Here is a 27,388-nt window from a genome sequence, read left to right on the forward strand (position 1 = left end):
ATAAGCTTCTCCCAAAGGCTGGGGTCAGGTGTGCGTTTAACTTCAGAGGGAGCACAAGCTCCAGTTCCCCAGAACTTGTGTTTCTCATCACAGTTCCCCTGCACCCTCCAGAGCCACTTTCTTGCTGCTATTTTGGGCTTTCCCCAATGAGTGAAACCAGAAGTGACCCAGTGATGGGTGCATTTTTCAGTGCTTTTCAGAAAAAGGCACCTACTCTGGTGCTGCCACTTGAGCCTGGAAAATGATTCTCTAGCATTCTGTGGGATAAACTTCTGCTCTGGAGGTACATCCCAGCAGATGGAGGGATGGCTTGGCAGGTTGCCGTGTCAGCACACTGCACCCCCCAGCCAGGGCTTTCCTTAATTATGAAAATAATAAAAAATAATTATTATTAATAATAATATAAAGTAGCAATAAAATATAATTATGAAAAAATGAATTTTTTTTTAAATTTAGCCAGTGCTTCCCCTGGAGCCACTTCTGAATATTTCCCCACCACCTCCCTGAACTGTCCCCTTCCCCCAGGACACTGAGTCCCCCTCCAGAGCTGGAGCTGGAGGGAGGGGCTGGGGTCTGTCCCTGGGAAGCACATCCCTGTCTCCTGCAGCAGTAAAGCTTTCCCAAGTCTATCCCTGTGTAGGAAGCAAAGGAAAATGTAGCCCAGCCCTGCATGTGTTCCCTTTCTGCATCCTCTCTCCACAAACCCACTTCAAGTTAAAAGTGTTTCCAAAAAAAAGCCCCAATGAGGGGTTATAACATTAAATGTTACTATATTTATGGGCTCAGTCTCTCTCAACAAGCCCATTCTGTCCTGTGATCTCTGTATGGGTGTGAAAACTGCCCCCAAAGGGAGCAGGTAAGATTTGGAGAGACTCATCCTTGGACATTTTCACTGTTGATGCTTCCTTAGCCAAGGAACATTTGGGATCTCAGCCCTGTCTGTACCTGTAGTTTCCAAGCCCAGAGACTTTTGCTGCAGCTCATTTCCCCTCCCTCTAAACCCTTGAAAACTCAGATCTCTCTTCTCTGACACAGATGGACAGCCCAAAAAGGTTCGGAAGGTGCCTCCTGGACTCCCCTCCTCGGTAAGTGGCAGCAGCGTTGCCCATTTTGCGTGCCCTGGGAGCCGTCCCTGCTCCCTGTGCCCCAGCGGGGTGCCCAGGCCAACATCTGCAAACTCGCAGGATTTCTGCCAGCAGCTAGGACCCCAAACAGCAGCTAGGACCCTGGGAAATGAGTTCTCCTTCCCATGGGAAAGGGCCTCCGCTTGCGGCCACTGGCGCTGGCCGACGCTGGGGTGCCAACCTAAAAACGTGCAAACTTTACAGGATTTCTCCCAAACGCAAGCTGCCGGCAGCGAGGACCCTGCGTGCATGGCGGGCTGGGATTTCAGCGGGCTGGGGAAGGGAATTCCCGTGCGGGAGAAGGGAGGCCAGGGGGGCTCCATGGGAGCTCCTGTGGAAGGCGACACCGCGGCTCGGGTTTCGCACTTGCGCTGGGGCGGCAGCTGAGCCCGCTCCAGGTGTGCCTGCTTTGCAGGAAAGCTGAGCAGCCTGCAGGAATACGCCATCCCTGCTCCCGCGGCTGTTCGGGGGAACAAACTGAACAATGTCTTTGTGGCTGCAAGTAATGGGATCTCCAGGAAAGCTAATTGGAGCGGGCTGCAGGGTTCCTGCAGGAGCACGGGAGCTGTCTGGAGGCCGGGGCTGCATTCCTGGCTGGAATGTTTGCGTGCTTGGAGGGGTCCGGCTCTGTCCCCTGACCGGGGCTGTGCTGGAGACCTGCCCTCACTCTCTAGTAGAGCTGCTGTGACACTGCCCCATTCCCAGGGAACACCCCCATCCCTGTGCTGTGGTATTCCCTGACTGCTGGTGCACAGCTGTAACCTCCACCACACCTCTGCCTTTGGGATTGGACCCCGAGCTGCTGGTTTTAAGAGGCTAGAGGGGAGAGGAGGGCACTGAGGTTCGGCTCACAGACCTGGGGGTGTTGGGAGGGTCCACGTGAATCCACATGAGGCAGAAACCAGTTCCAGCAGTCTGTGTTTTGACAGGGAAAACCTCCTTGAGTCACAATCTGTGTCGCTGCCTCGAGTTTCTGTGTGAAATTTGGAGCTTTAAACCCCAGTCGACATGTGAGGAAAACATCGCCCCAACAAATGGCCTTTATTGGCCTCAAATTTCAAAGTGCTGGGGCTTGGCCTGTCCTGCTGGCAGAGCCTTGGAGGGCCCTGATTCCCACAGGAAGGGCTGCTTGGCATTTGCCACAGCTCAGCCCCTTCCCTGTGTCTGAGTGACACCTGCACTCCGGCCTTTCATAGGATTGTGGAATGGTTTGGGCTGGATGGGACATCAAAGTTCATCCAGTGCCACCTCTGCCATGGCCAGGGCCGCCTTCCACTATCCCAGGACGTTCAAAGAACCATCCAACCTGGCCTTGGACACTTCCAGGGATCCAGGAGCAGCCACAGTTTCTCTGGGAAATCTGTGCCAGGAAGGAATTTTTCCCCAGCATCCAACCTAAATCTCCATCTCTGCCCTGGCAGTTGCCTCAGCTGCCCCTTGATGCCAAAGCTCCAGTTTTCAGAGCATGGGCTGGTTCTGCCTCTTTTCCCTCACCCTCCCTGTGCTGGGAGCTCCAGCTTCCTGGTTTGTTTTTGAACTTCCACACCTGGGGAGACAGATCTGTGCCTAGGCAGCAGGAGAAGTGTGAAGCAGGAGTGGCCTCAAAGGCAGGGGATCAAAGGCTCTTTCTTGTCTGACTCGCCCATGCAGGAGCCCGCCCCATGTTATCGCTGGACCCCGTGCAAAATAAATAGGTTAATCAGCATCTTATTAAAATGAAGTGCTTTAATCTGTAATTCCCGAGCTGCTTTGAAAACTCGCCGAGGTCAGCGGCTGCAGGAGCTGAGGGTGGGTGGGTGAGCAGGGAGTGATGCCAGCAGCAGCATGAGGGGGTTCAGGGGTGTGAGCAGCAGTGCCAGGCACAGAGGAATCTGTGCTGGGAACCCAGGGCCTTTGGGCTCAGTGCTTCTGTCCCAAGAAGCCACGGAGCTGCTCCCAGGGCTGGAGCCCCTCTCCTCTGGAGCCAGGCTGGGAGAGCTGGGGGTGCTCCCCTGGAGAGGAGAAGGCTCCAGGGAGAGCTCAAAATCCCTTACAGAGCCTAAAGGGGCTCCAGGATCCAAAGGGCAGGGCTAGATGGGAGATTGGGCAGGAATTGTTCCTGGCAGGGTGGGCAGGCCCTGGCACAGGGTGCCCAGAGCAGCTGTGGCTGCCCCTGGATCCCTGGCAGTGCCAAGGCCAGGCTGGACAGGGCTGGGAGCAGCCTGGGACAGTGAAGGTGTCCCTGCCATGGCAGGAGGTGGAATGAGATGGTCTTTGGGGTCCTTTCCAACCCAAACCATTCCATGATTCTATGCAGTAGGTGCTGGGCTGGGGCTGCCCTCAGGGCATGGAGCCCCTTGGAGCCTCCCTGCAGCTCCTGGCCACGGGCTGCTGTGGCTGGGCACAGAATCCAGGGCTGGATGTGGCCCCACATCAGCTGCGGTGCCAGAGGAACCTGGGCAGGGATTTTGTGCAAGTTGGTTCCTGCAGAATTTTGTTGCCACAGTGAGTTCAGTGCCTGGGAGCTGTTTCAGGCTGTGCATTCCCAGTCTGGTCACTGCTCTGTTTAGCCTCAGTCTGCCCAAAGTCCCACCCCAGCTCCTGCATTTAAGCAAGAAAAACAGGGAGGGAGAAACAACCCCAGACCACAAAGCTCTGCGAATCCCAGCGCTGGGGCTTTGCGAGCGGCTCTCGCCGCACTGGCAAATTTTAACCGGAGGAAATGACCTCACCTGGAGGTCCCAGGGGCTGCTGGCCTGAGGGCTGGGATTGGGGCTGGGGCTGGGACTGGGACTGGGACTGGGTCAGGGGCTGGGGCTGGGGCTGGGGCTGGGGATGGGGCTGGGGCTGGGGATGGGACTGGGACTGGGGATGGGCTGGGGCTGGGACTGGGACTGGGACTGGGACTGGGACTGGGACTGGGACTGGGACTGGGACTGGGACTGGGTCAGGGGCTGGGGCTGGGGCTGGGGCTGGGGCTGGGACTGGGTCAGGGGCTGGGACTGGGACTGGGACTGGGACTGGGACTGGGACTGGGACTGGGACTGGGACTGGGACTGGGTCAGGGGCTGGGGCTGGGACTGGGGCTGGGACTGGGACTGGGTCAGGGACTGGGGCTGGGGCTGGGACTGGGTCAGGGGCTGGGGCTGGGACTGGGGCTGGGACTGGGACTGGGTCAGGGGCTGGGGCTGGGGCTGGGGCTGGGGCTGGGGCTGGGACTGGGTCAGGGGCTGGGGCTGGGGCTGGGGCTGGGGCTGGGGCTGGGACTGGGACTGGGACTGGGTCAGGGGCTGGGGCTGGGGCTGGGGAGGGGGCCTGTCCCTGGTTCCGGCCCAGCCCCGCCGCCGTGCCCGCACCCGCTCCTGGCTCCCTGCACAGAAAAATGCAATTGGCTTTTCACAGCCTCCCCTGTGCTGGACAGCAAAAGGAACAATTAGCAGGGGTCAGGGCCAGGAGTGTGCTGAAACCCGGACCCCAGGATCCTGCAGGAGATGTTCCAGGGGTGGTGGAGCAGGGTGGGCACGCAGCAAGGTGAACCTCCCCCTGCTCTGCAGCCTGGTCCCTCCATCCCTGCCATTTTATCGCCGTTGTTTTCTCCCTGGGTTCCTGGCTCGGCTGTTGGTGCAGCTGCCGGGCGCCTGGCCCCGAGCCAGCCCCTGCCAGATGGCGCGGGGCTCTCAGACGTGCTGCACTCCATTCCCTGTCCCGGCTCCCGCTATTTAATCAAATTATAGGAAAAGTCAATTTGCTGCATTCCCGTTCTCCAGTGCCTCCCCCATCCCCCAGCCCACGTGTGGCTCCCTCTGCCCACTGCACTCAGCAGCATCCTGGGGACCAGGGCCTGGAATTCTCTTTTTTGAGCAAGGGACAAAGGGCAGCTGCCAGTGTCTGTCAGGATTTGCCCTTCCCCCTCTCTCTTTTTTTTTTGTCTTTATTTTATGAGTTCTCTGTAAAGTCAGAGTCATTAAGGTTGGAAAAGCCCTCTAAGGGTCACGGAGTCCAACTGTTCCCCAGCACTGCCAAGGCCACTGCTGACCCATGTCCCCAAGTGCCACATTCACGTTGATTGGACACTTCCAGGGATGGTGACTCCCTCCAACCCTGGGCAGTCTGTTCCAATGCTTCAGAGCATTTCCAGTGAAGAAATTTTTCCAATAGCCAATCTTAACCTCCCCTAGCCCAGCCTGAGGCCGTTCCCTCTCCTCCTGTCCCTGTTCCCTGGAGCAGAACCTGACCTCCCCGGCTGTCCCCTCCTGTCAGGAGCTGTGCAGAGCCACAAGGTCCCCCCTGATCCCCCTTTTCTCCAGGCTCAGCCCTTTTCCCAGCTCCCTCAGCCTCTCCTGGTGCTCCAGACCCTTCCAAGCTCCACTGACCCTTGATTTCTGGGGGGCTTTGGAGTTGTTTTTTTTAAACAAAAGGAAGCCTGGCACAGGCTGTCCAGGGCCATGGTGGAATCACCATCTTGGAATTGTTAAAAAAACATGTGGATGTGGCACTTGAGGACATGGGTTGGTGGTGGACCTGGTCGTGCTGCTGCTTTTATAGGTGGACTTGATCTTAGAGGTGTCATCCAACCTTAAGGATTCTCTGATTGTGTCTTTTATTCCCCACCATCACTTTTGTCCCTTTTTGCTGATGAGGACAAGGGCTGGAAGGGAGCAGCTGGCTGTGGGGAAAAAGAAACTCAGGCAAGTTTCCTTCCCAAAGAGAATTGTGTGTGCCAGGCAGAGTCTGGCCTCTGCCCCACCTCTGCTTTCAGCAGGATTAAAAAAAAAAGATTATCGGTTTCAGAATGAATCAAAGGAGATGAAAATAACCTGTGACAAAAGTTCTCACATCATCTGAGTGCTATTTCAGTTTCTTTGAATGCCATTTTGGTTTCTTTGCATGTCGAATTTCTGCCTTAAAAAAAGAAAAGTCTGTTTTTGTCCTGGCAGAAGCTGATTTTCGGTCAGGGCTTTCTAGGATGGGTTTGGTTAATTTAGAAGGGAAGGAAAAGCTTTTTCTTCTGCTTAATGTGCTGTTAAATCAACGAGCTGAGCAGTGCTGCAGAAATCTGACCCAAGAGCTGTGTGAGGGCTGTCTGAGAGTTGTCCCTCCCCTGTGACAATGGCTATGAGGGGCTGCTCAGCCCCATGTGCCTCAGTTTCCCCTCAGCCTGGTTTTCCTGAGGGCTTTGAGCAGGGGCTGTGCTCGGGAGCTGGCAGAGGGCAGGGTTGGCACAGGGGAGTCCCAAGGCCACACGGGTGCCTGCTGCCACTGCCCAGCCTGTCCCCCCAGTGTGGGGTCACTGCAGCAGTGGTGGCTTTTGTGGTTACCCAGAAAAAGTTATAACCATGGAGAACAGAACTGGAGCAGAGTCAAAACTTCTGCTGGAGCTGGCCAAGTTCTGGGGACCAAGGAGGGTGGCAGGAACAAACAGAAGGGAACCCTGTGCCCTCTGCACTCTGCTCTGTCATCTGTGCCCTCTGCCCTGTCCTCTGTGCCCTGTCCCCTGCTCTGCTCCATGTAGGGCTGTGTCCTTTGAGGATTTTGGCTGAGCTGCTCCAGTTCCCCCCCCACATCTGCCGTGGGATGAATCAAAGCATAGCTCCTGGACTCATCAGATGCTTTGGGTTGGAAGGAACCTCAAGCCCAGCCTGGCCTTGGGCACTGCCAGGGATCCAGGGGCAGCCACAGCTGCTCTGGGCACCCTGTGCCAGGGCCTGCCCACCCTGCCAGGGAACAATTCCTGCCCAATCTCCCATCCAGCCCTGCCCTCTAGCACTGGGAGCCATTCCCTGTGTCCTGTCCCTCCATCCCTTGAAAGGTCAGTTGAGTGAAGCACTTGCTGCTCTGTTGCCATGGGAGAGGTGGTCAAACACTGCTGAAGTTTGAGGTTTGAAGTTTAAGGTGTGCAGAGTTGGGGGCAGCCACAGTGAGAGTGTGGAGCCATGGACCGAGCAAGCTCTTCTCCTCAAGCCCTTTCCTGTCCCACAGGTGTATCCATCCAACTCAGGTGATGACTACAGCAGGGATCCAGCTGGATATACTCCCTCAAAACCTCCCAGCACTGTGTATCCTGGAGCCTTTTACATGTCAGGTGAGTTATTCCCAGCCCTGTGATCCACAAGCCAGGCAGAGCAGGGGCAGCCTTGTGTGTTATAGACCATGAGCGGGGCTGCACATCTGGAGGAGCTCAGGGCAGGAGCGCATGAGACACAATGCAGCCCCAAAATCATCCAATATCCTGAGCTGGAAGGGACCCCCAGGGATCATCAGCCCAGCCCCTGTCCCTGCCCAGACCCCCCAACAGCCCCACCCTGCCCAGCCCTGAGAGCGCTGTCCAAACGCTCCTGCAGCTCTGGCAGCCTCGGGGCCGGGACCATTCCCTGGGGAGCCTGGGCAGTGCCAGCACCCTCGGGGGGAAGAACCTTTCCCTGAGCTCCATGCCAAGGCCTGGCACAGCTCCAGCCCTCCCTGGGCTCCAGGAGCTGTCCCAGAGAATTTGTCCTGATTTGCTCAGTGGGTGATGCTCAGCACAGGCAGAACATGGTGGGGACAGTCCCAGCACCTCAGCCAGGGCTGACCTGTTCCTCCCTGGGGGCTGGGGGCTGGGGGCTGCTGTCCCTGCCCCACTGAGCTCTGGGTTCCTTGCAGATGGACTCCATAACTCACCAGACCTGTGGAGTTCCCCAGGTGCCATGAGCCAGTCGAGTTACGGTGCCATGCTGGGCAGCTCCTCCTCCCCGCTCCCTCAGTCCAGTGGCTTCAACAGTTTACACCAGCACGAACGCATGGTAACGTGTCCCCGTGTCACCTCCCTGCCACCTTCTCCCCTGGCTGTGGGCCCGAGCCACCTGGGTCCTGCCCCAGCTGCTGAGCCCCACAGCTTCTGCAGAGCCCCTCTCACCGCGCTCCCGTCCCTGCCAGAACTACCAGCTGCATTCAGGAGAGGTGAACGGCGGGCTCCCCTCCGTGTCCGGCTTCTCCTCGGCCACCACGGCGTACGGAGTGTCCAGTCACACCCCCCCGATCAGCGGCACGGACACCATCATGGGTATGGCCAGTCTCAGAGTGACCCCTCGCTCCACGGCCCGCCACAGGCTCACCTGGAAAGCCAGGGCTGGTGCAGACTGGTGCCTGAGGCATCCAACACACCAGACACCTTTGGTCCGTCGTGTGTCACCTGGGCCTGGAGTCCCTGCCCGGGGAAGAGGCACAGGGAGGTTCTGGCTGCAGCACCTGGGTGCTGGGCTGGGGCTTTACAGCTCGTGGGGTGGGTCTGGGAGAAGCCCAGCAGCTCTGCTGTTATCTCCTGGAGGTGCTGTCACTTAGATGGGTTGTGGGATGGGTTTACAGCTGTGTGAAGCTGCTCCCCTAGATCCAGAATGGGAATGTTTTTGCTGAGTTTGGATACCACGTTAACCCCCCAAGTGCTTTAATCTCTGACCCTGCTGAGCCTGTTACTGAAATGAGCTCATACTCCCCAGGAACTGAGGATCCTGACATAGACTTGTAGGAAAAAAAACCTTGTTTTTCTATGGAGAAGCAAGTTTGGGATTCACAGAATGAGAGTATCATTAAGGTTGGAAAAGACCTCCAGGATCTTCCAGTGCCTCCTTGGTGGTTTTGCTGGGGTTTGAGATGCCCCATGGCAATGGCTGTGCTGCAGCAGAGATGTCTGATTGCTGTTGGTGTCACTACACCTCCAGCCCAGAGCTTGGGGAGATGTCCCTGCAGCCCCTTGGTGGCTTCCAGGAGAAGGTGCCCCATATCCAAGCTGCTCTGAGCTGGACAAACATTTAATTTTCATGCAAAGCACTAAAAGCAGAAAATGTCCACCCCAGAGCATGTGTCCCCAAAGAAGGTCTTGTAGGGTACTGTGTCCTGCTGGGGTCTGGGGCCTTGGCAGTGGCATCCGTGTCTCTCTCGGCAGGTAACAGAGGAACCACAGCCGGGAGCTCCGGAGACGCGCTTGGGAAGGCTCTGGCCTCGGTAAGAGTTTGGGATGTCCTGACCCAGTCCCAGTCCTGCTGCTGCAGGGACCCTCTACCCATCAGGGAACATGGGCACATTTGGTGAATGCGCCCCAAATCCACAGCAGCCTCTGAGGGAGGGGTTTTCCCCTCTCCATGTGCTGTCATCTCAGTGCTGGCACCTTTTGGTGGATGGGGAAACTGAGGCACTGCAGGTTACAGCGGCCCTGCAGCCCCATTTCCTGCTCTGTGCCCTCCCAGCCTGGTGCTGCCCTGCCAAGACCACCCTACACAGAGCTTGTGCCAGGACTTGCAGGTCCCAGTAGTCCTTGCCCTGTGTGCTGGTTCACACTGGAGGGCACTGGTCTCACTGGGTTAGCAGAGTTGCCTCTGTCCCCTTCAGTGATCCTTGCAGGGTGGCAGAGGGGTGCTGACAGTGCAGCCTGCAACAATTCCTGAGGGCTCCTGCTTCCTCCTGAGAGGGGTCCCAAAGAGCAGAGGCTGCACTCAGGGGTGGTGACAGTGGGGATAGAGAGACTCCAGGGTTAATGGGGGAACTGGGGGGAACTGGGCTCGGTCTTTGTGCTGGCTGTGGGTTTGGGAAGGGAGGTCCCAGCAGGTGGTGGGTGCCACTGGGAGGGGACAGATAGCTCAGGGTGGCACTGCTGACCTTCCCCCTTCTGTCCCTGCAGATTTACTCCCCCGACCACTCTAGCAATAACTTCTCCTCCAACCCCTCCACCCCGGTCGGGTCCCCGCAGGGCCTCGCAGGTGAGTGACGATGTGAAGGGTAAGGGGGGTGGGATTTGCTTTGGGGAGCTCCCAGGCAGCGAATTTCCCAGGTCAGCCCCAAACCTCAGCCCAGAGCTGGCAGCAACCCCGGGACCTTCTGCCCTTCCTGGCCCTGTCCCTGCGTGTCCCATCTCAGAGAGGCTGTGGCTGGATTTGCCTCCCGTGGGAGAAGTGCAGTGGGAACCGGGAAGCAGCCGAGTGGTTAAAACCCATGTTCAGCACCTGCTGCAAGCCCATTCCTGGTCCCCTCAGGCAGGACAGGTCCCGTTGTGCCCAGCAGAGCTCCCTGTGCCTGGGGTGCAGCACAACCTGCCCCGAGGTCACAGCGAGTCACTGGGACTGGGGACACTGGGACAGCTCTCGAGGCCAGAAGGGCTGAGCCAGAGCAGAGCTCCCAGTGCCACGCAGTGCCAGCGTCCGTGCGGTGCCACACATCTCTGTGGTGATCCATTTAGTGCCACGCAGTGCCACAGTGCCTGTGCAGTGCCAAGGTAGCCTGAGCAGGGCTGGGTGGTGCCACAGTGCCTGAGCAGGGCCGGGTGGTGCTGGTGTGGCCTGAGCAGCGCTGTGCCAACACGGTGCCCGGTGTGCTGTCACGGTGGCCGGTGTCTCACTGCGGTGCCCGGTGTGCCCGGTGCCGGTCCCGACAGTGTGCCTGGTGTTCCCGGTGTTCCCGGTGCCGGTCCCGCCGCGGTGCCCAGTGTGCTGGTGTGCCTGGTGTCCTGCCACGGTGCCCGGTGTGCCCAGTGTTCCCGGTGCTCCCAGTGTGCCCAGTGTTCCCGGTGTGCCCAGTGCCAGTGCCACCGCGGTGCCTTGTGTGCCTGGTGTGCTCGGTGCCGCTGCGGTGCCCGGTGTGCCCGGTGTGCTTGGTCCCGCCACGGTGCCCAGTTTGCCCGGTGTACCCAGTGCCACTGCGGTGTCCAGTGTTCCTGGTGCCGGTGCCGCTGCGGTGCCCAGTGTGCCCGGTGTTCCCGGAGCCACTGGTGTGCCTGGTGTGCCCGGTGTTCCCGGTGCCGCCAGTGTGCCCGGTGCCGCCAGTGTGCCCGGTGCTCCCGGTGCCAGTGCCGCCGGTGTGCCTGGTGCCGCCAGTGTACCCGGTGTACTCAGTGTTCCCGGTGTTCCCGGTGTTCCTGGTGTTCCCGGTGCCGCCGGTGTTCCCGGTGCCGCCGGTGTCCCAGCTTCCAGCCCCATCTAGCGGCAGCCGTGGCCGGTCCCCAGCTCTGCTTGGTTTGTCCCCAGGCTCGTCGCAGTGGCCGCGGGCGGGCGGAGCGGGTGCCTTATCTCCCAGTTACGAAGGGAGCCTCCACACTTTGGTGAGTGGCACCAAAACTTCGGGGTTCTCCTCTCTCGTCCCTCGGGGCCTGGCAGTGAAGGGTTTTTGGGTGGCGCCCTCTCCCCTGAACGCCTGGAATCAGACTCAGCTGTTGGCCAGGGATGGATATTTGGGTAGCAGCAGCTGAGCAGAGCCCAGTGCTGCATCCCTGACCTGGAGTCCCCAGCAGCCTGGCACCCTGCCCCAGCCCAGGCCCAGCCCAAGGCATTCCTGGCAGCTTTCTGCCTCCCTGCCCTGAGCAGTTCCACTCGTGACCCATTGTGCTTTGGGGAATGGCACTGGCTGGGGGGGTTATTTTATTTCTCCCCATCCCTGCCCTGTGGCTCCTGAGCCCAGGATTGCCACCAGCCATTCCGTAGTGCAGAGCAGCAGGGGGCTGCTGGCTTCATGGGATTGCAGTCCTGGAATTGGACTGGAATCGTGGAAAGGTTTGGATTGGGAGGGATCATAAAGCCATAGGCAGAGACACCTTCTGCTAGACCAGGGTGCTCCAAGCCCCATCCAGCCTTGGACACCTCAGGGATAGGGCACTTAACACAGACCTGTCTCTGTCCTGCCCTTCCAGCAAAACAAAATGGAAGACAGGTTGGATGAAGCCATCCACGTGCTGAGGAACCACGCCGTGGGCCAGACCTCTGCCATGCCCAGCAACCACGGGGACATGCACGGGCTGCTGGGCTCAGCACCAGCACACAGTGCTGCCGTGGGCAGCCTGGGCCAGGCCTTCCCCGCCTCAGTCATGGCCCTGGGGAGCAGGCACCCGAGTCTGGTGAGTGTGGGAGCAGTGTGGCAGCTGGCAGGGACACGCTGGGGACACGTGTCACCTGTGGTGTGACATGGCATTCAGAGGGACATTGCCTTTGGTGCAAGAGCAGCTCAGTGTGGTCCAGCTTGGGTCAGGTGCTGGCAGCATTGCATGGGGGAGAGGCACACAAGTCACTTCCCATCTTCCTGCAAGGGAGAGCTGAGTCATAGAATCCCAGAGTGGTTTGGGTTGGAGGGACCTCAAAGCTCATCTTGTTCCACCTCCTGCCATGACAGGGACACCTTCCACTGTCCCAGGCTGCTCCAAGCCCTGTCCAGCCTGGCCTTGGGCATTGCCAGGGATCCAGGGGCAGCCACAGCTGCTCTGTGAGCATTGAGTGCAGCCTTGGCACCAGCTCTGTGTGCCCTTCCCTTGTGGCCCTTCTCAGGGCAGGCAGAGATGGTGAGAGAGCTGCTCTTCTTTCCCTGCAACATGATTTAAAATCCCTCAAAACAACTTCCAGGCATCCCTGGAATATGCAGGGAGGAGAAGAGGGATCCAGTGGGCACAGGAGTGCCAGGTGTCACCTGGAATTCTGCATGGTTTGAGCAGGCACCACATCCCTCCATGCACATGGGGAGTGCTGGTGTGTGAGGCTCATTCCAGCTGCAGGGAATGTGATGGATCCAGGGTGCCCTGGGCACATGGATGCTGGGGTGCCATGCAGGGTCACCTGGGTCCCCCCTTTTCTAGAGGTTGGTGACCACAGCAGCACATTTTTGGCAGAGCTGCTTGCCTCCTGCAGCAGTGGCACCTCTGCAGTCTCCAGAGAACCAGTTGTGATCCCTTTCCAGGCTCCTGGGTTCTGCTCCTGAGCAGGGAATGAGACGTGTGCTCTGTAGCTGCTGCCAGCTGGGGAGCCAGCAGGGCTGGCTCTGCCTGTCAGTCCAGCCGGTGTGGCACTGCCTCAGGGCCCTGGGCTCAGAGGGGCCCCTCACCCTTTGCCTCCAGCCCCCTTGGAGCCAAGTTCACATTGCTGGGATGTCCCTTGCTCCCGTGGCACTGGGGAGGTGGCAGTCACAGTGGAGTTCAGTGGACACAGGACACGTGTCCTGGCTGCTGTGCTGGCCTGGCAGCGGCCACAGAGGGGCTTTTCCTCGGGGTGGGGGACAGCAGTGACAGGAGCCACGGGCTGGGTGCAGCTCCTGCTCAGAGCAGGGTCCCCAGCACGGTCCCAGAGAGCTGGTGCAGGAGCAGGCTGGCTCTTCCCTCCTGCATTCCGGAGCTCCAGGGCTGCGAGGTGAGGGGAGCACACAGCTGTGCCTCAGCCCGGTCCCTGAGCCCGGGGCTGTCCTGGGGTGACTGCTCAGGTGATGTCCCCACTGCCTGCTGCCACATCCCTCCCCGAGGCTCACTCTGCTCCCTGTGCTGCAGGTGGGAGGAGGCCACCCTGAAGATGGGTTGTCCAGCAACCCCAGCTTGCTCCACAACCATGTCACACTTCCCTCACAGCCCAGCTCACTCCCGGACCTCAGCAGGCAGCAGGACACGTACAGTGGTAAGGCAGCTCTGGTTTTGGGGCTCACCTGTTCACAGGGCTCACCTGTGCTAAGGGTCACTGCTGGGGGGTGTGGGGAGGCACCTGTGGGGCTTGGGTCCAGGCCTGTGCAGCCTGGGAGGGGGTGGGTGTCCCACAAGGCTGGTGCTTCCTTGCAGCATTCACAGGGCAGTTTCTACTTGGGGCCTTTTCCAGAGGTTTCACAGAGTCCCAGAATGGTCTGGCTTGGAGGGGACCTTAAATCCCATCCCCTTCCACCCCTGCCATGGTAGGGACACCCTCCACTGTCCCAGGCTGCTCCCAGCCCTGTCCAGCCTGGCCTTGGGCACTGCCAGGGATCCAGGGGCAGCCACAGCTGCTCTGGGCACCCTGTGCCAGGGCCTGCCCACCCTGCCAGGGAACAATTCCTGCCCAGTCTCTCATCTAACCCTACATGCTTGACTGTATTTTCCTGTTCCCCTGCCAGGTGTGGATGCACAGTTCTCAGTGCTCTGCTGAGTAGGTTGGTTCCCAAATTGGAAGTAAGGGAAGTAAGAGGGAGAACGGGAGTGTCAGCAGGGCAGAGGCAGCACCCTCACATCTGTGGAGCAGCAATGCAGGATGAGACTGGGATGCCACTGCAGGAGCAGAGCCTGGGGACCCCCCAGCCTCCTCTGTGGGTCAGGCCCCTCAAGCTCTGCATGTGGCTCTGCTCTCTCTGCAGGCTTGTCCGGGGGGCTGGGCCGGAGCAGCGTCTCCTCAGGAACAAGCGAAATAAAGAGGGAAGAGAAGGAGGATGAGGAGAACACATCAGTGGCAGATAACTCAGAAGAGGAGAAGAAGGAGCTGAAACCCTCCCGGAACAGAACAAGGTGCTCTTTGAACAGGTCTCTCCCTTCACTTTCTCTGTTCCCAGGTCAGGAGTGTTTGGGCTGGGGTTCAGCTGCCAGGACCCACCAGGCACTGGGCTTGGCCTGGGGTCATTTGTGGCACAGACCCCCCAGCCCTTGCTTACCCTGGAGCCTGGTGTGATCTCACACAGCCTGGGCTCCTGCTACTGCCCCAGGGAGAAGGGTCCCTGCCACCCTCCTGCTGGCTTCTGTCCCTGTGGCCTCAGGGCACCCTCATGCTCCTAAAGCAGAGGGGTGCACCTCTTCCCCCACCTGCCTGTGCGGGCACCTGGGGCCGTGCAGAGAAGGAACAAGTGCTCAACCCCAGTCAGACAAGGTTTGACTCCTTCCCTGCCTTGGGGCATCTCTGTCACATCCAGCCAGAGGAGTCAGTGGCTCAGGTGGAGTCCTTCAGTGTGTTGGCTGCTCTGCAGCCTTGCCACCAGCTTGGAGACCTCAGCAGGGTGATGGTGCCCAGAGAGGCAGCACCAGCCCCACTCCTGGCCTGGAGGCAGAGGGCTGCATCTTCCCAGATTCCAGCTGGGAGTTCCACTGTTGTCCTTCACCTTGTCTGGGCTGCCCTGCACTCTTCTGGCAACAAGTTCGGGCCTTAATCACATTGTGGATTCTTTCTTTGCTGTTTAAAAAACAAAAGAAAACAAAAAAGAGGCAGAAGAAGAGCCTTAACTGCTTCTCTCCGAAGCCCCTGTGTGTCCCTGCACGTGGACCTGGCACAGGACCTGGCACAGCAGGTCCTGACAGGGCACACGGGGGACTCGGCATCTTGGTGCGTCACCGTGTGTTTGTTGTCTGTGAGTTGACCAGTGCTGAGAGTGCACACGAGGAATGTCCCTGTCTCGTTCTTATTTTAAACCATTAGTCAAGATGAGGATGAGGAGGACGATCTTCTTCCCCCAGAGCAAAAAGCCGAGAGAGAGAGAGAAAGGAGGGTCGCCAATAATGCCCGTGAGCGCCTGCGGGTTCGTGACATCAACGAGGCCTTTAAGGAGCTCGGACGCATGTGCCAACTGCACCTAAACAGCGAAAAACCGCAGACCAAACTGCTAATCCTACACCAGGCCGTTTCAGTCATACTGAACCTGGAGCAACAAGTTAGAGGTCAGTGAGGGTCCCGGAGTGGTGATATTTTACGTACCTGATCGGCACGGGGCTGTCTGTCTGTCTGTCTCCTGTGACGTGCTGTGGTGCCTCGCACTGTCTCTCTGCCCTGTAGCCTTGGGGACCAACCCAAGGCTATCAATGTCCTTTTTATTTTTTTTTTTTTTTGCCTTTTTTGCATCCATCCCTGCTGTTCTCTCCCTTGTCCCCCGCTGCCACCGCGTGTGCTGCATGCCGGTCCCCGCGGGGACGCCTGTGCCGTCCTGTGCTCAGTGCTTGGCCAGCCAAGTGACAGAAACCCCTCTAGAGAATGTCCCAGAGGGGCCCAGCCCTGCGGTCTCCAAGGGCTGCTCTGCACAGAGCCCGCTGCTTTCCCCTCGGCGTGCCCGATGTGCTGCTGTCCCTCAGTGTGGCAGCTGGCAAAGCCCTGGCACCACGGGAGCCGTGCGAGGGCAGCGGGATGCCCCAGCCCCGCTGCCTGCACTGCTGTCCCACGCAGGCTGGAGCCCTGTGCATTCTGAGCCTGGCGCTGCCCTGCCCGCGGCACGCTCAGGGCACGCTCGCTGCCTTCCACACGTGTGTGCCCCCACGGCAGGGAGGGAAGGAGAGGAGGGTGGCTGCTCTGTCCGCATCCCGCAGTGCATGCTCCTGCCCCGGGGCAGGTTAACCCCTTTCTCTCTGCAGAGCTGTGTAACACGCGTCGGGGGCTGTGCCTGCCTGTGCTCCTCTCTGCTGGCCTTGCTGTGCCTTGATGTTGGAGTCCTTTGTGCCTCTCTTCAGTTTGTAATTTTTTGCCTTTCATAACATGTATATTTTTTCCTGTCTTCTTTTTTAATTTCCCCTTCCTTTTGATTTTTTTTTTTTTATTTCAAGTTTTTACTTTTTGGTTCTGTTCTTTCCAATCTCCTACAGACATGCCCCAGCCGTGACCTCTCGGTGGTCCCACTCTACCTTGTACTTGCTGCTCACGGATCCCAGGCAGGACCGAGGGTGGGGCAGGGCTTAGGCAGAGTTGGCACCATGTTCGTTTTGGTCTCCCATGCTTGTCCCTTTTTACACCCTTCCTGGAGGCAGCCAGAGAGGTGGCTGAGCCCTGCAGGCTCCCTCAGCAAATAGTGCAGACAGGCAGTGTCCCCTCCTTGGGTTTGTGCTGCTTTCCAGGAGAGAATCCCACCCTCACACCCCTTCTGGCAGCACTGCCATCAGGTCCCTGTGTGCCCAGGGGGGCTGCCAGGATCCTCCCACTGCCACAGCAGCTGCAGGAAGGGAAAGGAGGAGAGCCCCAAGGGTCCCCTGTGCTGGTGACCCCCAGGGGCACAAGGCAGCCTAAACATCCCATCTTCACACAGTGCAAGCTGCCAGTGGTACGTACAGCTCTGTCCTGCCCAGGTGTGACATCCAAGCCTTGTCCCTGCTGGGGGAGCCACCAGCAGGGACCTGCAGCCACCAGCCGGGGCTGGAGGAAGGATCTGGGGTCCTGCGTGGGGACACAGGTGCCAGGATGGCCCCGTCCCCCGGCCTGTGCTGGGTGTGTGGAGAGGAGGTGGCAGTGCCAGCTGGGGCAGCGAGGAGGGGACACAGGCAGGGACAAGGCAGCGAGGAGAGGGCACAGCAGGGCCAGTGGGCAGCCCTGCCTGCCCAGGGAGCCCCTGCTCCCCATCACATGGCCATGCACTGTCCAGGAGGGCTCTGACTCTGCCCCTCTTTGCTAAAGGTTTGTCCCCACGTGGCTCCCCAGGAGCCCGAGGCCACAGGCTGTCCCAGTGTCAGGACTCTCCCGAGGACCCTCCTCAGATAGGAGTCTTCCTGCAAGAAGTTTTGCTCTGGGGGAGAAGGTCGTCTGCGCTTAAATTGGGGCTTTCGAGGGGGTGGGCAAGGCCTCGGTTCAAGATGCTGCCAGCACAACTTTGCTTCCCCCATCCCTGCCTGTGTCGGGCACCCTGGGGTGCTGTCAGCAGTGGGGGCTCTCCCAGAGCTTCTGACTGCCTGGAAAAAAAATCAGCCCTCCTGGCAGGCTTCTGGCTGTGTGGAATGATTGGGATTCAGTGACTGCATCTGAGTCTGGTCCTCAGAGCAGGCCTGGCTCCTGCTCCAAAGCTGCCCTGGTCCCTAAGAGGGTGCCAGGCCAGGCTGCTCCTGCTGCTGCAGCACCACTGCTCCAAACACCAGCATTGGAAGCTGCAGATGGAATTTGGGAAGGAAATCTTACAAAGAAGGATTTACTTCCTGCCAAAATTTTTCCATGGGGGACAAACCTGATGTTTTTGGCAGAGAGCCTCCCCCAGCCTTCGAGTTTTCAGTTGAAAACAAACAGGAAGGCAAAATTTTGCAGAGGGTAGGAGGTGTTGGTGGGTGATGCTGCATCAATGCCCACCCTTGCCCCCAGTGGCCCCTTCAGCCCCCTGGGCACCTGGCCCTGTGCTGGCAGCACCTTCCCTGGGCTCACAGAGGTGACACAGCCTGGGCTGCTCTGGGAAGCACCCGGAGGAATTGGCTTTGCAAAGTGAGGCCGTTTGGGCCATTTCCAGTGGACACCCGGAGCACTTCCAGCACGGCAACGTAGACCCCCCCTCGGTGGCACCCCCTGACTAACCCCTGTGGTGCTGTGAACCCAGCAGTACAGACGAGGCCTTGTCACTGGAGGACAAAGATCTGAGGGACCGGGAGAGGAGAATGGCCAATAACGCCAGGGAGAGGGTGCGCGTGCGGGACATTAACGAGGCCTTTAAAGAGCTGGGACGCATGTGCCAGATGCACTTAAAAACGGACAAAGCACAGACCAAACTGATCATCCTACAGCAAGCGGTGCAGGTCATTCTGGGCCTGGAGCAGCAAGTACGAGGTATGGTACCGCTGGCAGGTGCATTTCGGGGCTGTCTCTCCCCCTGTCTCTGCATGCTCATGCTTCTCTGTCCTGACTCCTGCTTTCAGCCTGAGCTGTGTGTTTGCAGCGCCGGCAGCACCTCTGGCTGCTGAGCTCTCCCCAGCCCTGGGCCGGGGTGGATTTGAGGCTCCTCTCGCTCTTTGGTCATGCTTCATGTAATTTGGCACCTGGATCCCATTATGCAGCTTTGGAAAATTCAATCCTCAACTCTGTGTGCTGGCTGAGGCACTTGGGGGTTCCTGTAACAAGCACATGGAGGTGCCCTGGATCCCTGGAAGTGTCCAAAGCCAGGCTGGCCAGGGCTTGGAGCACTCTGGGATAGTGGAAGGTGTCACTGCCATGGCAGGGGTTGGAACAAGATGGACTTTAATATTCCTTCCAACCTTCCAACCCAAACCATTCCATGACTCCATGCTGAAGTGGGATGCAGCTGGGCCTGGGTTCTGCTGCAGCAGGGGCTTGGCAGGAGCCTGCAGGGACTGCAGCAGCAGCGAGCTGCACGGAGCTCATGCCTCACACAGGCCTGCCTGGGGTGGTCCCCTGCCCCTCTGGGATGCTGCTGCCAGGGGTGATGCTGTTGCCCAGACTGAGGTTGCTCCCCTCCCTTGCTGTTTTGGGCACAGAGCGCAATCTGAACCCAAAAGCGGCCTGCTTGAAGCGTCGGGAAGAGGAGAAAGTGTCCGGAGTGGTTGGAGACCCCCAGATGACACTGTCAGCTTCACATCCTGGTCTAGGAGACGGTCACAACCCTGTTGGACACATGTAAAGGTACTGGTCCCCACCTTTGATCCCACATCCCAGCGTGGTCCAGCCCTGTGCCCATGCCCTGCTCTGCCCTGGCTGGTCAGCCCCACTCCCTCAGCAGCAGCCACGGCCCTGCTTCATTTCCCTGAAATCAATGACTTGAAGGTGTGCAAGGCCTGGCATAGGTGCCCAGAGCAGCTGTGGCTGCCCCATCCCTGAAGTGACCGAGGCCAGTTTGGAGGGGCTTGGAGCACCTTGGGATAGTGGAAAGTGTCCCTGACAAGGCTCGGGGTGGAATTAGTTGAACTTTAAGGTCTCTTCCAGCCGAACCCATTCCCTGATTCTCTCTGTGTGTCACGTGCCCCATGGACACCCAAAGCCTCTGGCCCACAGGAGAGTGGCAGCCCCATAGCTGGGATGGGGTTGGAGCTCTCTGGGTGGGCTCAGCTCTGCTCTGCACCTCCCAGTTTTGCCCTAGCTGGCTGCTGGAAACCAGCAATTCCTTTTCCTTGTGGCTCTATGAGAGGAAATGGGCAGGTCCCAGAAATGCCAAGAGCGTCAGAGGAGGTGAAAGTCCCCTGGTGAGGCTGTGGCAGGCACAGGCTCTGATGGGCTGTTCCCATTTTTAAGAGACTCTGGGAGCATCTGAGCAGTGCAGCGATGGTGGGGGCATTGAGCAGATCCAGGAGTGGTAGGTCAGGAGCTGATCCCATGGAGTTCGTGGAGAGGACACAGTCCCTTGGTGTCCCCTGCCCCAGTGGGTGCCTGGGGGTGCCTGACCAAAACAAAGACAAAGCTCAGCTGCAGCCCGGCCCAGCCTGCAGGGACAAGCTGCAGCAGGAGCCTTGGGACCCTCTGTGCAAGGAGCACAGTTTTATTCTCATTTGGGCATCTATCACTTCAGACTTTTCTTTATTTTATTTTATTTTGTTTGTAGATCTTTTTGTTCCTCTGGATACAGAGATTTGTAGGAAGAAAACCCTCGGTGTGACCTGCAACCCTGTTGAACCATGAACTGTAGTACTGCTCATACTGACACACGCAGATGGATCCTGGCGTGACGTAAGGGGTGGAAAAAACACTTTGTCAGAAACAAAACAGAAACAAAAAATTGCCTTAAGTATAAAGTGCAGAACAGTCAATACATATCACTCAGTTAGGAGGGGGTGGCGTGTTCTCTTGGCTTGTTCACAAGCAGCCAGCAGCAAAATTGTGCCTAAGCTTGATATTTCTTTTTTTAAAAAAAAAGAACATTAGTTATGAGATTTTTTATGTAGAACAAATAGCAATGCCTTTTGGTTTTTTTAGCTTCTTTTGCATATGTTTTGTAAGCAACAAAAAAATTTTTTTTTGTATAAAAACATGTCTTGTACCCTCCGCTTTTCTGCTGCTGTTTCTATAGTTAATGTTGCATCTTTAGGATCAACCAGAATATTAAAATTGTATTAAGAGAGACTGGATATAAAGAGAGGAATTCTCAGATTCGGCTCAGAAAGCCACTAAAAGCGAATGTAGCCACAGTGAGGGAATGTTCTTCCTTGCCTGGCTTGTACCTTCCATGACAAGAAACAAACTCATGTGCTGAATTCACCATCTCTTTTCTTCGGCCACTTCTGATTTGGGAAAAGGAAGTCAGACAGGAGAGCGCGTGGCAGCAGTGCTCCCGCTGCCCCGGGCACTGACCGAGGTGCTCGGCGAGGTTTGCTCTGTTCCCGAGGCCCCACGGGGGACTGGAGCAGCCCACGGCTGTTCCGGAGCGTGGCCGTGGGGAGGACGAGCTGCTGGGAGAGAGCAGCTGGAGGAGGACAAGGGACTGAGGCGCTTCCAGGTGAGCAGAGCAGCAGGGGATGCACGAGGAACAGGCCGGAGCTGCCAGAGGCACTTCAGGAGCGGCGCTGAACAAAGACCGAGTGAACAAAGCTGAGCACTGGGAAGAGGCGGAGGCAGCCGTGGGATGAGGAAACCAGGCAGCAGCAGGCTGAGGATGCTGCAGGCAGGAGAGGAGCAGCGACCCGGCTCGCTCCAGCTGGGCAAAGCCACGAGCAGCAGCAGGATCCCTTCGTGCACTGGAGCCGCCGCCCTCGGAAATGCAAAATGCTGGCTCGGGGAGAGGGGTGGCTTCACACCCCGCTGTCACCTGCTGTCACATCTGCCAGGCGTCCTTGGAGGCAAACGGAGCTCAGCACTGTGCTGTGGGATGTGAGTGGCCACCGTCACCTGCACGTGGGCTCCTCTCTTGGCACTGGCAGCAGGAGCTCCTGTCCGTGCATCCAGCAGCCAAACTGGGCCAGCTATCCCTTCACTCCAAGGGATTTCCAGTCACTCCAGACAACTCTGGTGTGCCCAGCAGGAGGAGGATCCCTGGCAGCCCCTCTGTGTGCCCTGGAGGTGTGGAGCAAACAAAAAGGTACTGGACAGTGCTGAGCTACAGCAGCCGATCTGGAGATGGCCGTGGAAAAACATCCACCAGGAATTTGCTCTTGTTTTTTCCCTCTCCTTCCCATTATGAAACATTTTGTGCCTGGTTCTTCCCAGTTCTGCAGAGCCCAGTCAGGCAGGATGGTGCACGAGACATGGCTACAGGTCTGGGGGAATGTGGGGAACTCCCCTCTCCCCTGCAGGCTCCATCTCTTTGTGCTGCTCCAGCCTGGGCTCCTGGGGAAGCTGTGTTGCTTTGGCATGGGGAAAGGGAGGGACTGGCAAACAGGATTAGGTCCTGTGGCACTTCCCAGCAACCCCAGGCTCTTGGCATAACCTGGTGCTCCTCCACGTGCTTTGTGCTCTGGCAAACCCTGCTGGAAGTGCTCGGGGCAGTGCTTATCTCCCAGCCACACGTGGGCACTGTGGCCTCAGCCTCTGTGGCAGCTCCAGGCTGAGCCACTCCAAGTGCCAGGGCAGGATGGGACTGCCCCTGCTGCCCCTGGCCCTGCCCTGGGGCTCCCCATCGTCCAACCATCACTCTGGAGCTTTTGGGTGCTCCTGCCTTTCCCCAGCTTGCTGCTCCCACCATTCCTTCTGCATGGTGAGAGCTCAGCAGCCCCAGCTCTGTCCCTGGGAAGGGCAGGAAACTCAGTGGTTCCAGCAACCCAGGTGCTTCTTGCCTGTGTCAACAGACACATTTTAGCCTAATCAGCTCGTCAGGGTTTGCCACTTCCATCCCTGGGGCTATTCTGGGTGCTGAAGCAGTGGGCAGGGAGATGGAGGAAGTTTTCCTTCATGTGTGACAGCCTTGACTCCCATTCATGCTCTGGAGTTAAAATTGGAGGGCTCATCATCTGCTTTTTGTCTCATCCATAAGAGTTCCTGCTCTACTGGTGAGTCTGGGGCTGCAAAGTACCCGCTGCTCAGGGGTTTTGGCTGGCTCAGTGCCCCTGTCCCAGGGCAGGAGGGATGGAGCAATGTCCCAGCTCTGGAAAGCTTGAAACCCTACAAAAAAAATACTTAAAAGTGGTTCACAAACCCTTTGATTTTGCCCCAATAATTCGAGGTGGCAATAATGGACTGCTGGACTTAAAGGGGCTAGTCAAGAAAAATCCATAAATTCAACAAAATTGGAAACCTGAGAAGGTTGTGAGTTGTTCACTAATTTGCTGAATTTCTTTATCCTCTCCTAGTCCTCCAGGCTAAGGATGAATCCTGATGAGCCAGAGCCTTTCTCACCATCCCTGAATCCTCAGACATTGCAACAAAAATGGGGCTTTTCAGCTGCATTTAGGTGGTTTAAGATGTTACTTTGACAGCAAGTCCAGCCAACTTCCATCCGTGGCAAGGCTTGGGTGAAGATCCTTGAGCACAAGCCCTCAGAGAGGGTTTGGAGAGATCATCTCAAAAGCACAATGTAGGGGGTGGCAGTGCTGTCCCTGGAGCTGCCTCGATGGCACAGGGTGACAGCTTTGTGTGCCAGTCCAGTGTGGCTTCAGTGGCATCTCTGCTTTCCAGGTGCTCTGGAAACAATTGGGAAGAGCAGCAAGGAAAAATTGCCTTTGTCTTGCCAGTGTGTTTGGCTCAGTGTGAACATGGGGCCTGTAACCTGCCAGGGAAAGTGGCTTTTCTGAAAACAACCACTGCCAGGTTCTGTCCCCAAAACACCACCAGCCAGCCCTGAAATGTCACTCCTTAGCAATGAAAGTCTTGTCTTTAGGTGTTGTGGCCAGCAAGGGCCAGGTCTGAACCCTCCCCAGCCCACAGCTCTGCTCCGTTCCACTTGGGATCTTGCGGATCCCCAGACCTGCTCCTCTGCCTGTCTGTGTGTCCCTCACAGCAGTGGTGCTGCCAGGAGAGGTGTCACAGGGGTGACATGCTGTACAGTGCCATTTATTCCATTTTCTCCTTCCTCTCTCAGCCTTTGCTTGCATGGCTGCTCCTGGGGACACATGCCCTCCTCTCTGGGGGCCACTGAGCCCCCCCCAAAGCTTCCTTCATCAGATGGGGGGCTGCCTTCCCTTCTGTGCAGCTTCTTGTTCCTCTCTCCCCAGGCTGCATCAGCGAAGCAGCAGAACTGGGACACTGCCATGGGACATTTCCTGTGTCCCCAGCCCAGGGGCCTCCTGTTGCCCTGCTCAGCCAGCCCCCTGCCTCCCTGCACACAAGCTGTGCGTGCCACACTACTGGGGGGCACCTGGAATCCAGTCTAGGAACAGAAACATTGCAGACTTTTGTCTTCTCCCTTTTCACCTGCTTTTCCCCCAGAGCAAAGCAGCTGCAGCCTCCCATGGGTTGGTGCTCAGGCAGTGGTGGCAGCGTGGCTGCTCCTGCTGACAGCCCCAGGGAGCAGAATTCCAGCTGTGTGCCAGTCACTCCTGCCCATGACCCCGTCAGATCTACTCACAGCCCCAGCCACAGCTTCTGCTCCCCTGCTTTCACAGCTAGCCCCCAGAGGTGTGTTGGCAGGAAGGATGGACTTAAGCTGTGCTTTCCTCAGGAGGCTGTAATTCCAGAGACTGCTCTCCAAGGTCCTTTGTGTCTCACCAGTGTCCCCACTGAAGTCAGCAGAGCCTTTGGGCTCTTGCTGGGTGGTTCCAGTTGTGGGGGCTTTGGAAACCCCCAATGCCCTGCACCCCTCGAGCTTTGCTGCCAACTTGGTGGCCAGTGGAACCTCTTGCAGGCCCTGCTGTGCTGTAATGGGGAGCCTGGGCCAGCTCCAGTTCCATCCCTGGTTTCTGGGAGGTGAAGCAGAGCTGGGGATGGAGGTGAGCTACAACAAGCCTTCAGCCCCTGCCTGCAGTGCTGGCTAACCCCTGGCCACTGGGCTCCCCCATTCCTGCCCAGCACCAGCAATAGCAAGGCCTGTTTTCTGTACCCCGAGCTTGCACAAGGTCTTTGCCCTGTTAAAAACCTATGCAAATCTTATCCCTGTCCCCTCTCCCGGGGCTCTGCAGATCCCAGCCCAGCCCGATCTCTCTGCTCTTGTCCGTGATTCCTGCTCCCTGCTGCCTTCAGGGTCCAGATTCCTTCCTGGCAGCTCCAAAAGCATTTTGACATCTGTGCTCTGGAGCTGGGAGGGGGCAGATGAGACTGTAGGAACACCCAGCTCATACTGAGCGCTGAACTGGAGGGGGCAGGGCCTGGTCCTGAGGCTCCTCCACGCACCCTTCATCCTCCTGTGCCTTCTGCTCGATGCTGGTGGGGCTCTGCCAGCGTCCTTCATCCCCCAGCCCCCCGAAAGGAGAGGCTCTGTTCCACCTTGCTGCTGCCCAGACTGCCCTGTTCTGACACCTGAGCCTCGGGCTTGGCTGAGGCTGCTCGCTCCTCAGCCTCTCCAGCCTGAAGGAGTTTCCCTTCCACGCTCCCCAGTCTCTCCAGCCAGCATCTCTGAGCTGTATCCCTTGCAGAGGGGCAGCCCGTCCCAGCAGCTGCCCATCAGCTGGGTGCAGGCAGGAGGATCTGGGGGGTGGGTGCTGCCCGTGTCCCACAGCACAGGACAATTGAGCCCTTTTGGGGAGCCAGCACGGCTGTGCCTTGGCCTGAAGGACTCCCACAGGGAGGGGAGCTCTGCTTGGGAGAATGGTGCAGGCTCCTCGTGACCTTCTGCCAAGCCTTGGGTGTCCATCTGCAGCCCAGCTCCGGGCCAAGGGCACTCCTGTCGCGGGTCTCCACATTGGTATCTCTGTTTCCCTGGTTTTGTACCCCTCCTGCTCCTCAGGGCCCTGCATTCCCACCCTGGCCCAGCCAAGCCTGTGCCATGGTGGAGGGGCAAGGCTGTAACACTCACCCCAGGACGTCTCAGCTCAGTTCAGGAGAGCAAAGGGGTTTCTGTTTCCAAAGGGGGTGTCCTGGTACCGAGGCCTTTGGCCAAAGAGCATCCCCGTGCCCTGCATCCCTGAGCTGTGCCCTGCATCCCTGAGCTGTGCCCTTCATCCTGAGCTGTGCCCTGTACCCTGAGCTGTGCCCTTCACCCTGAGCTGTGCCCTGCATCCCTGAGCTGTGCCCTGTACCCTGAGCTGTGCCCTTCATCCTGAGCTGTGCCCTGCATCCTGAGCTGTGCCCTTCACCCTGAACTGTGCCCTGTACCCTGAACTGTGCCCTGTACCCTGAGCTGTGCCCTGTACCCTGAGCTGTGCCCTGTACCCAGAGCTGTGCCCTGCATCCTGAGCTGTGCCCTTCACCCTGAGTTGTGCCCTTCATCCTGAACTGTGCCCTTCACCCTGAGCTGTGCCCTGTACCCTGAACTGTGCCCTGCATCCCTGAGCTGTGCCCTGTACCCTGAGCTGTGCCCTTCACCCTGAGCTGTGCCCTGTACCCTGAGCTGTGCCCTGTACCCTGAACTGTGCCCTGCATCCTGAGCTGTGCCCTTCACCCTGAGCTGTGCCCTTCACCCTGAGCTGTGCCCTTCACCCTGACCTGTACTCTGCATCCCTGAACTGTGCCCTGTACCCTGAACTGTGCCCTGTACCCTGAGCTGTGCCCTGTACCCTGAGCTGTGCCCTTCACCCTGAGCTGTGCCCTGCAGCCCCGAAATGTGCCCGGCGAGCGTGCAGCTCCTGGAGGCAGCGAGCTGGGGACACCGCGGGTGCCCCTTGCAGCACCACGTCTTCCCAAATCACTCGAAGCCAGCAGCTGCTGGGCAAACCTGGTAGCACGGAGCCAGCAGGGAGGGAAGGAGCCGTGGAAGGAGGCAGCAGCCTCGGTCCCTGTGCCAGGAGAGGGGAGAGGCACCTGCTGAGGCAGGACAGGGCCGATCCCAGCTGGGAATGACCTGTTGGGTGCTCCAGCTCTCTGGGGAAACAAAGCATTCCTGGGATGTTCTTTATATTTTTGTAGGAATGGGGGGTGGGAGAGCAGATGGGAGATGCCTGCAGAAGTTGTTTATTTTTAACCCTGTAGAAAGTTATGGGTTGTTTTTGGTTTTTGGCCTTTAAAATAAAAAATGGTCCTTGCTTTTGATGTTTATGCTGCCTACCTGTAAATCCAGATGTACTTAAGTGGCTGAAATCCTTGTTCTTAAATCAGATACACATTATAGTTTTGAACTATATATATAGTAAATATATATATATATATGCCTAACCCAGCAAAAAAAAAAAAAAAATAAAGTATTTGGGGGTGGGAAATGCGTTGCTCTTTGAAATGAATCACAATTGGGGGATGAAATTGTGTTTCTGAGTGCCTCAAGATATGAATTGTTTTCATTTTTTTAAATAATTTTATACAAGTGTCAAAACAGCTGGCTGGATTATTTGGAATTTTTAAATAATCCTAACTTTTTTAAAGTAGATTTTGAGAACTGTCCTGTATATAACAGTAATGTAGCAATAAATGTGACATTTTATAACAATATTACTTTTTTTATCGCCATGTGTGTCCTTCAGATGTTGTATCCCTAGGAATGAAAAGTTGGAATAAAGGCTTTGCCTTGTACTAAAAAAAAAAAAAAAAAAAAAAAACACCAAAAGAAAACACCAGACAGGTTTTCAGACACTTGCTCTGGGTGTAGATCCTGCCCACTGCATCACTGTTGTTTCCTTGCCTCTGCCCCTGGGGAGCACCCACAAAAAATCCACTTAAATCCAATTAAATGCACCCAGTCCATCCAGGAGCCCAGCACAGACTGGTGATGGGAGAAATTAATCAAATCAGAGTCATTAAGGCTGAAAAAGACCTTCAAGGTCATCGAGTCCAACAGTCAGTTCAGCACCAATCCATGTCCCCGGCACCACATCCATTGTTCAAACACTTCCAGGGATGGTGCCTTCACCCTTCTGCCCTGGGCAGCCTGTGCCAGTACCTGACAACGCTCTTTGGGAAGAAATTACTGCCAATATCCAACCTAAACCTTCCCTGGCA

At 57.6% G+C, this 27,388-nt stretch overlaps 1 protein-coding gene across 17 annotated transcripts in view; it reads left to right on the top strand.

The window, feature by feature from the left end:
• Positions 1-26,881, top strand: part of TCF3 (transcription factor 3) — an 84,393-nt gene extending 57,512 nt beyond the window's left edge. For 4 of the 17 annotated variants that reach the window (XM_085562624.1, XM_085562625.1, XM_085562635.1 and 1 more), the window contains 13 exons: positions 1,036-1,085; positions 7,083-7,185; positions 7,743-7,882; positions 8,016-8,142; positions 9,022-9,080; positions 9,754-9,832; positions 11,093-11,166; positions 11,752-11,955; positions 13,366-13,489; positions 14,193-14,355; positions 15,239-15,477; positions 18,985-19,129; positions 20,043-26,881. In XM_085562624.1, the coding sequence (XP_085418750.1) occupies positions 1,036-1,085; positions 7,083-7,185; positions 7,743-7,882; positions 8,016-8,142; positions 9,022-9,080; positions 9,754-9,832; positions 11,093-11,166; positions 11,752-11,955; positions 13,366-13,489; positions 14,193-14,355; positions 15,239-15,477; positions 18,985-19,127 (1,505 nt within the window). In that variant the 3' untranslated portion in view covers positions 19,128-19,129; positions 20,043-26,881. Of the gene's footprint in view, positions 1-1,035; positions 1,086-7,082; positions 7,186-7,742; positions 7,883-8,015; positions 8,143-9,021; positions 9,081-9,753; positions 9,833-11,092; positions 11,167-11,751; positions 11,956-13,365; positions 13,490-14,192; positions 14,356-15,238; positions 15,478-18,092; positions 18,320-18,984; positions 19,130-20,042 lie in introns of those variants that run through there. The other 13 variants (XM_085562627.1, XM_021528224.3, XM_085562636.1 and 10 more) reach the window with 8 other exon arrangements.
• Positions 26,882-27,388: the final 507 nt, after the last annotated feature.

This window comes from Lonchura striata, chromosome 28 (genome assembly GCF_050655825.1).
Source record: "Lonchura striata isolate lonStrDom1 chromosome 28, ASM5065582v1, whole genome shotgun sequence".
Classification (NCBI taxonomy): domain Eukaryota; kingdom Metazoa; phylum Chordata; class Aves; order Passeriformes; family Estrildidae; genus Lonchura; species Lonchura striata.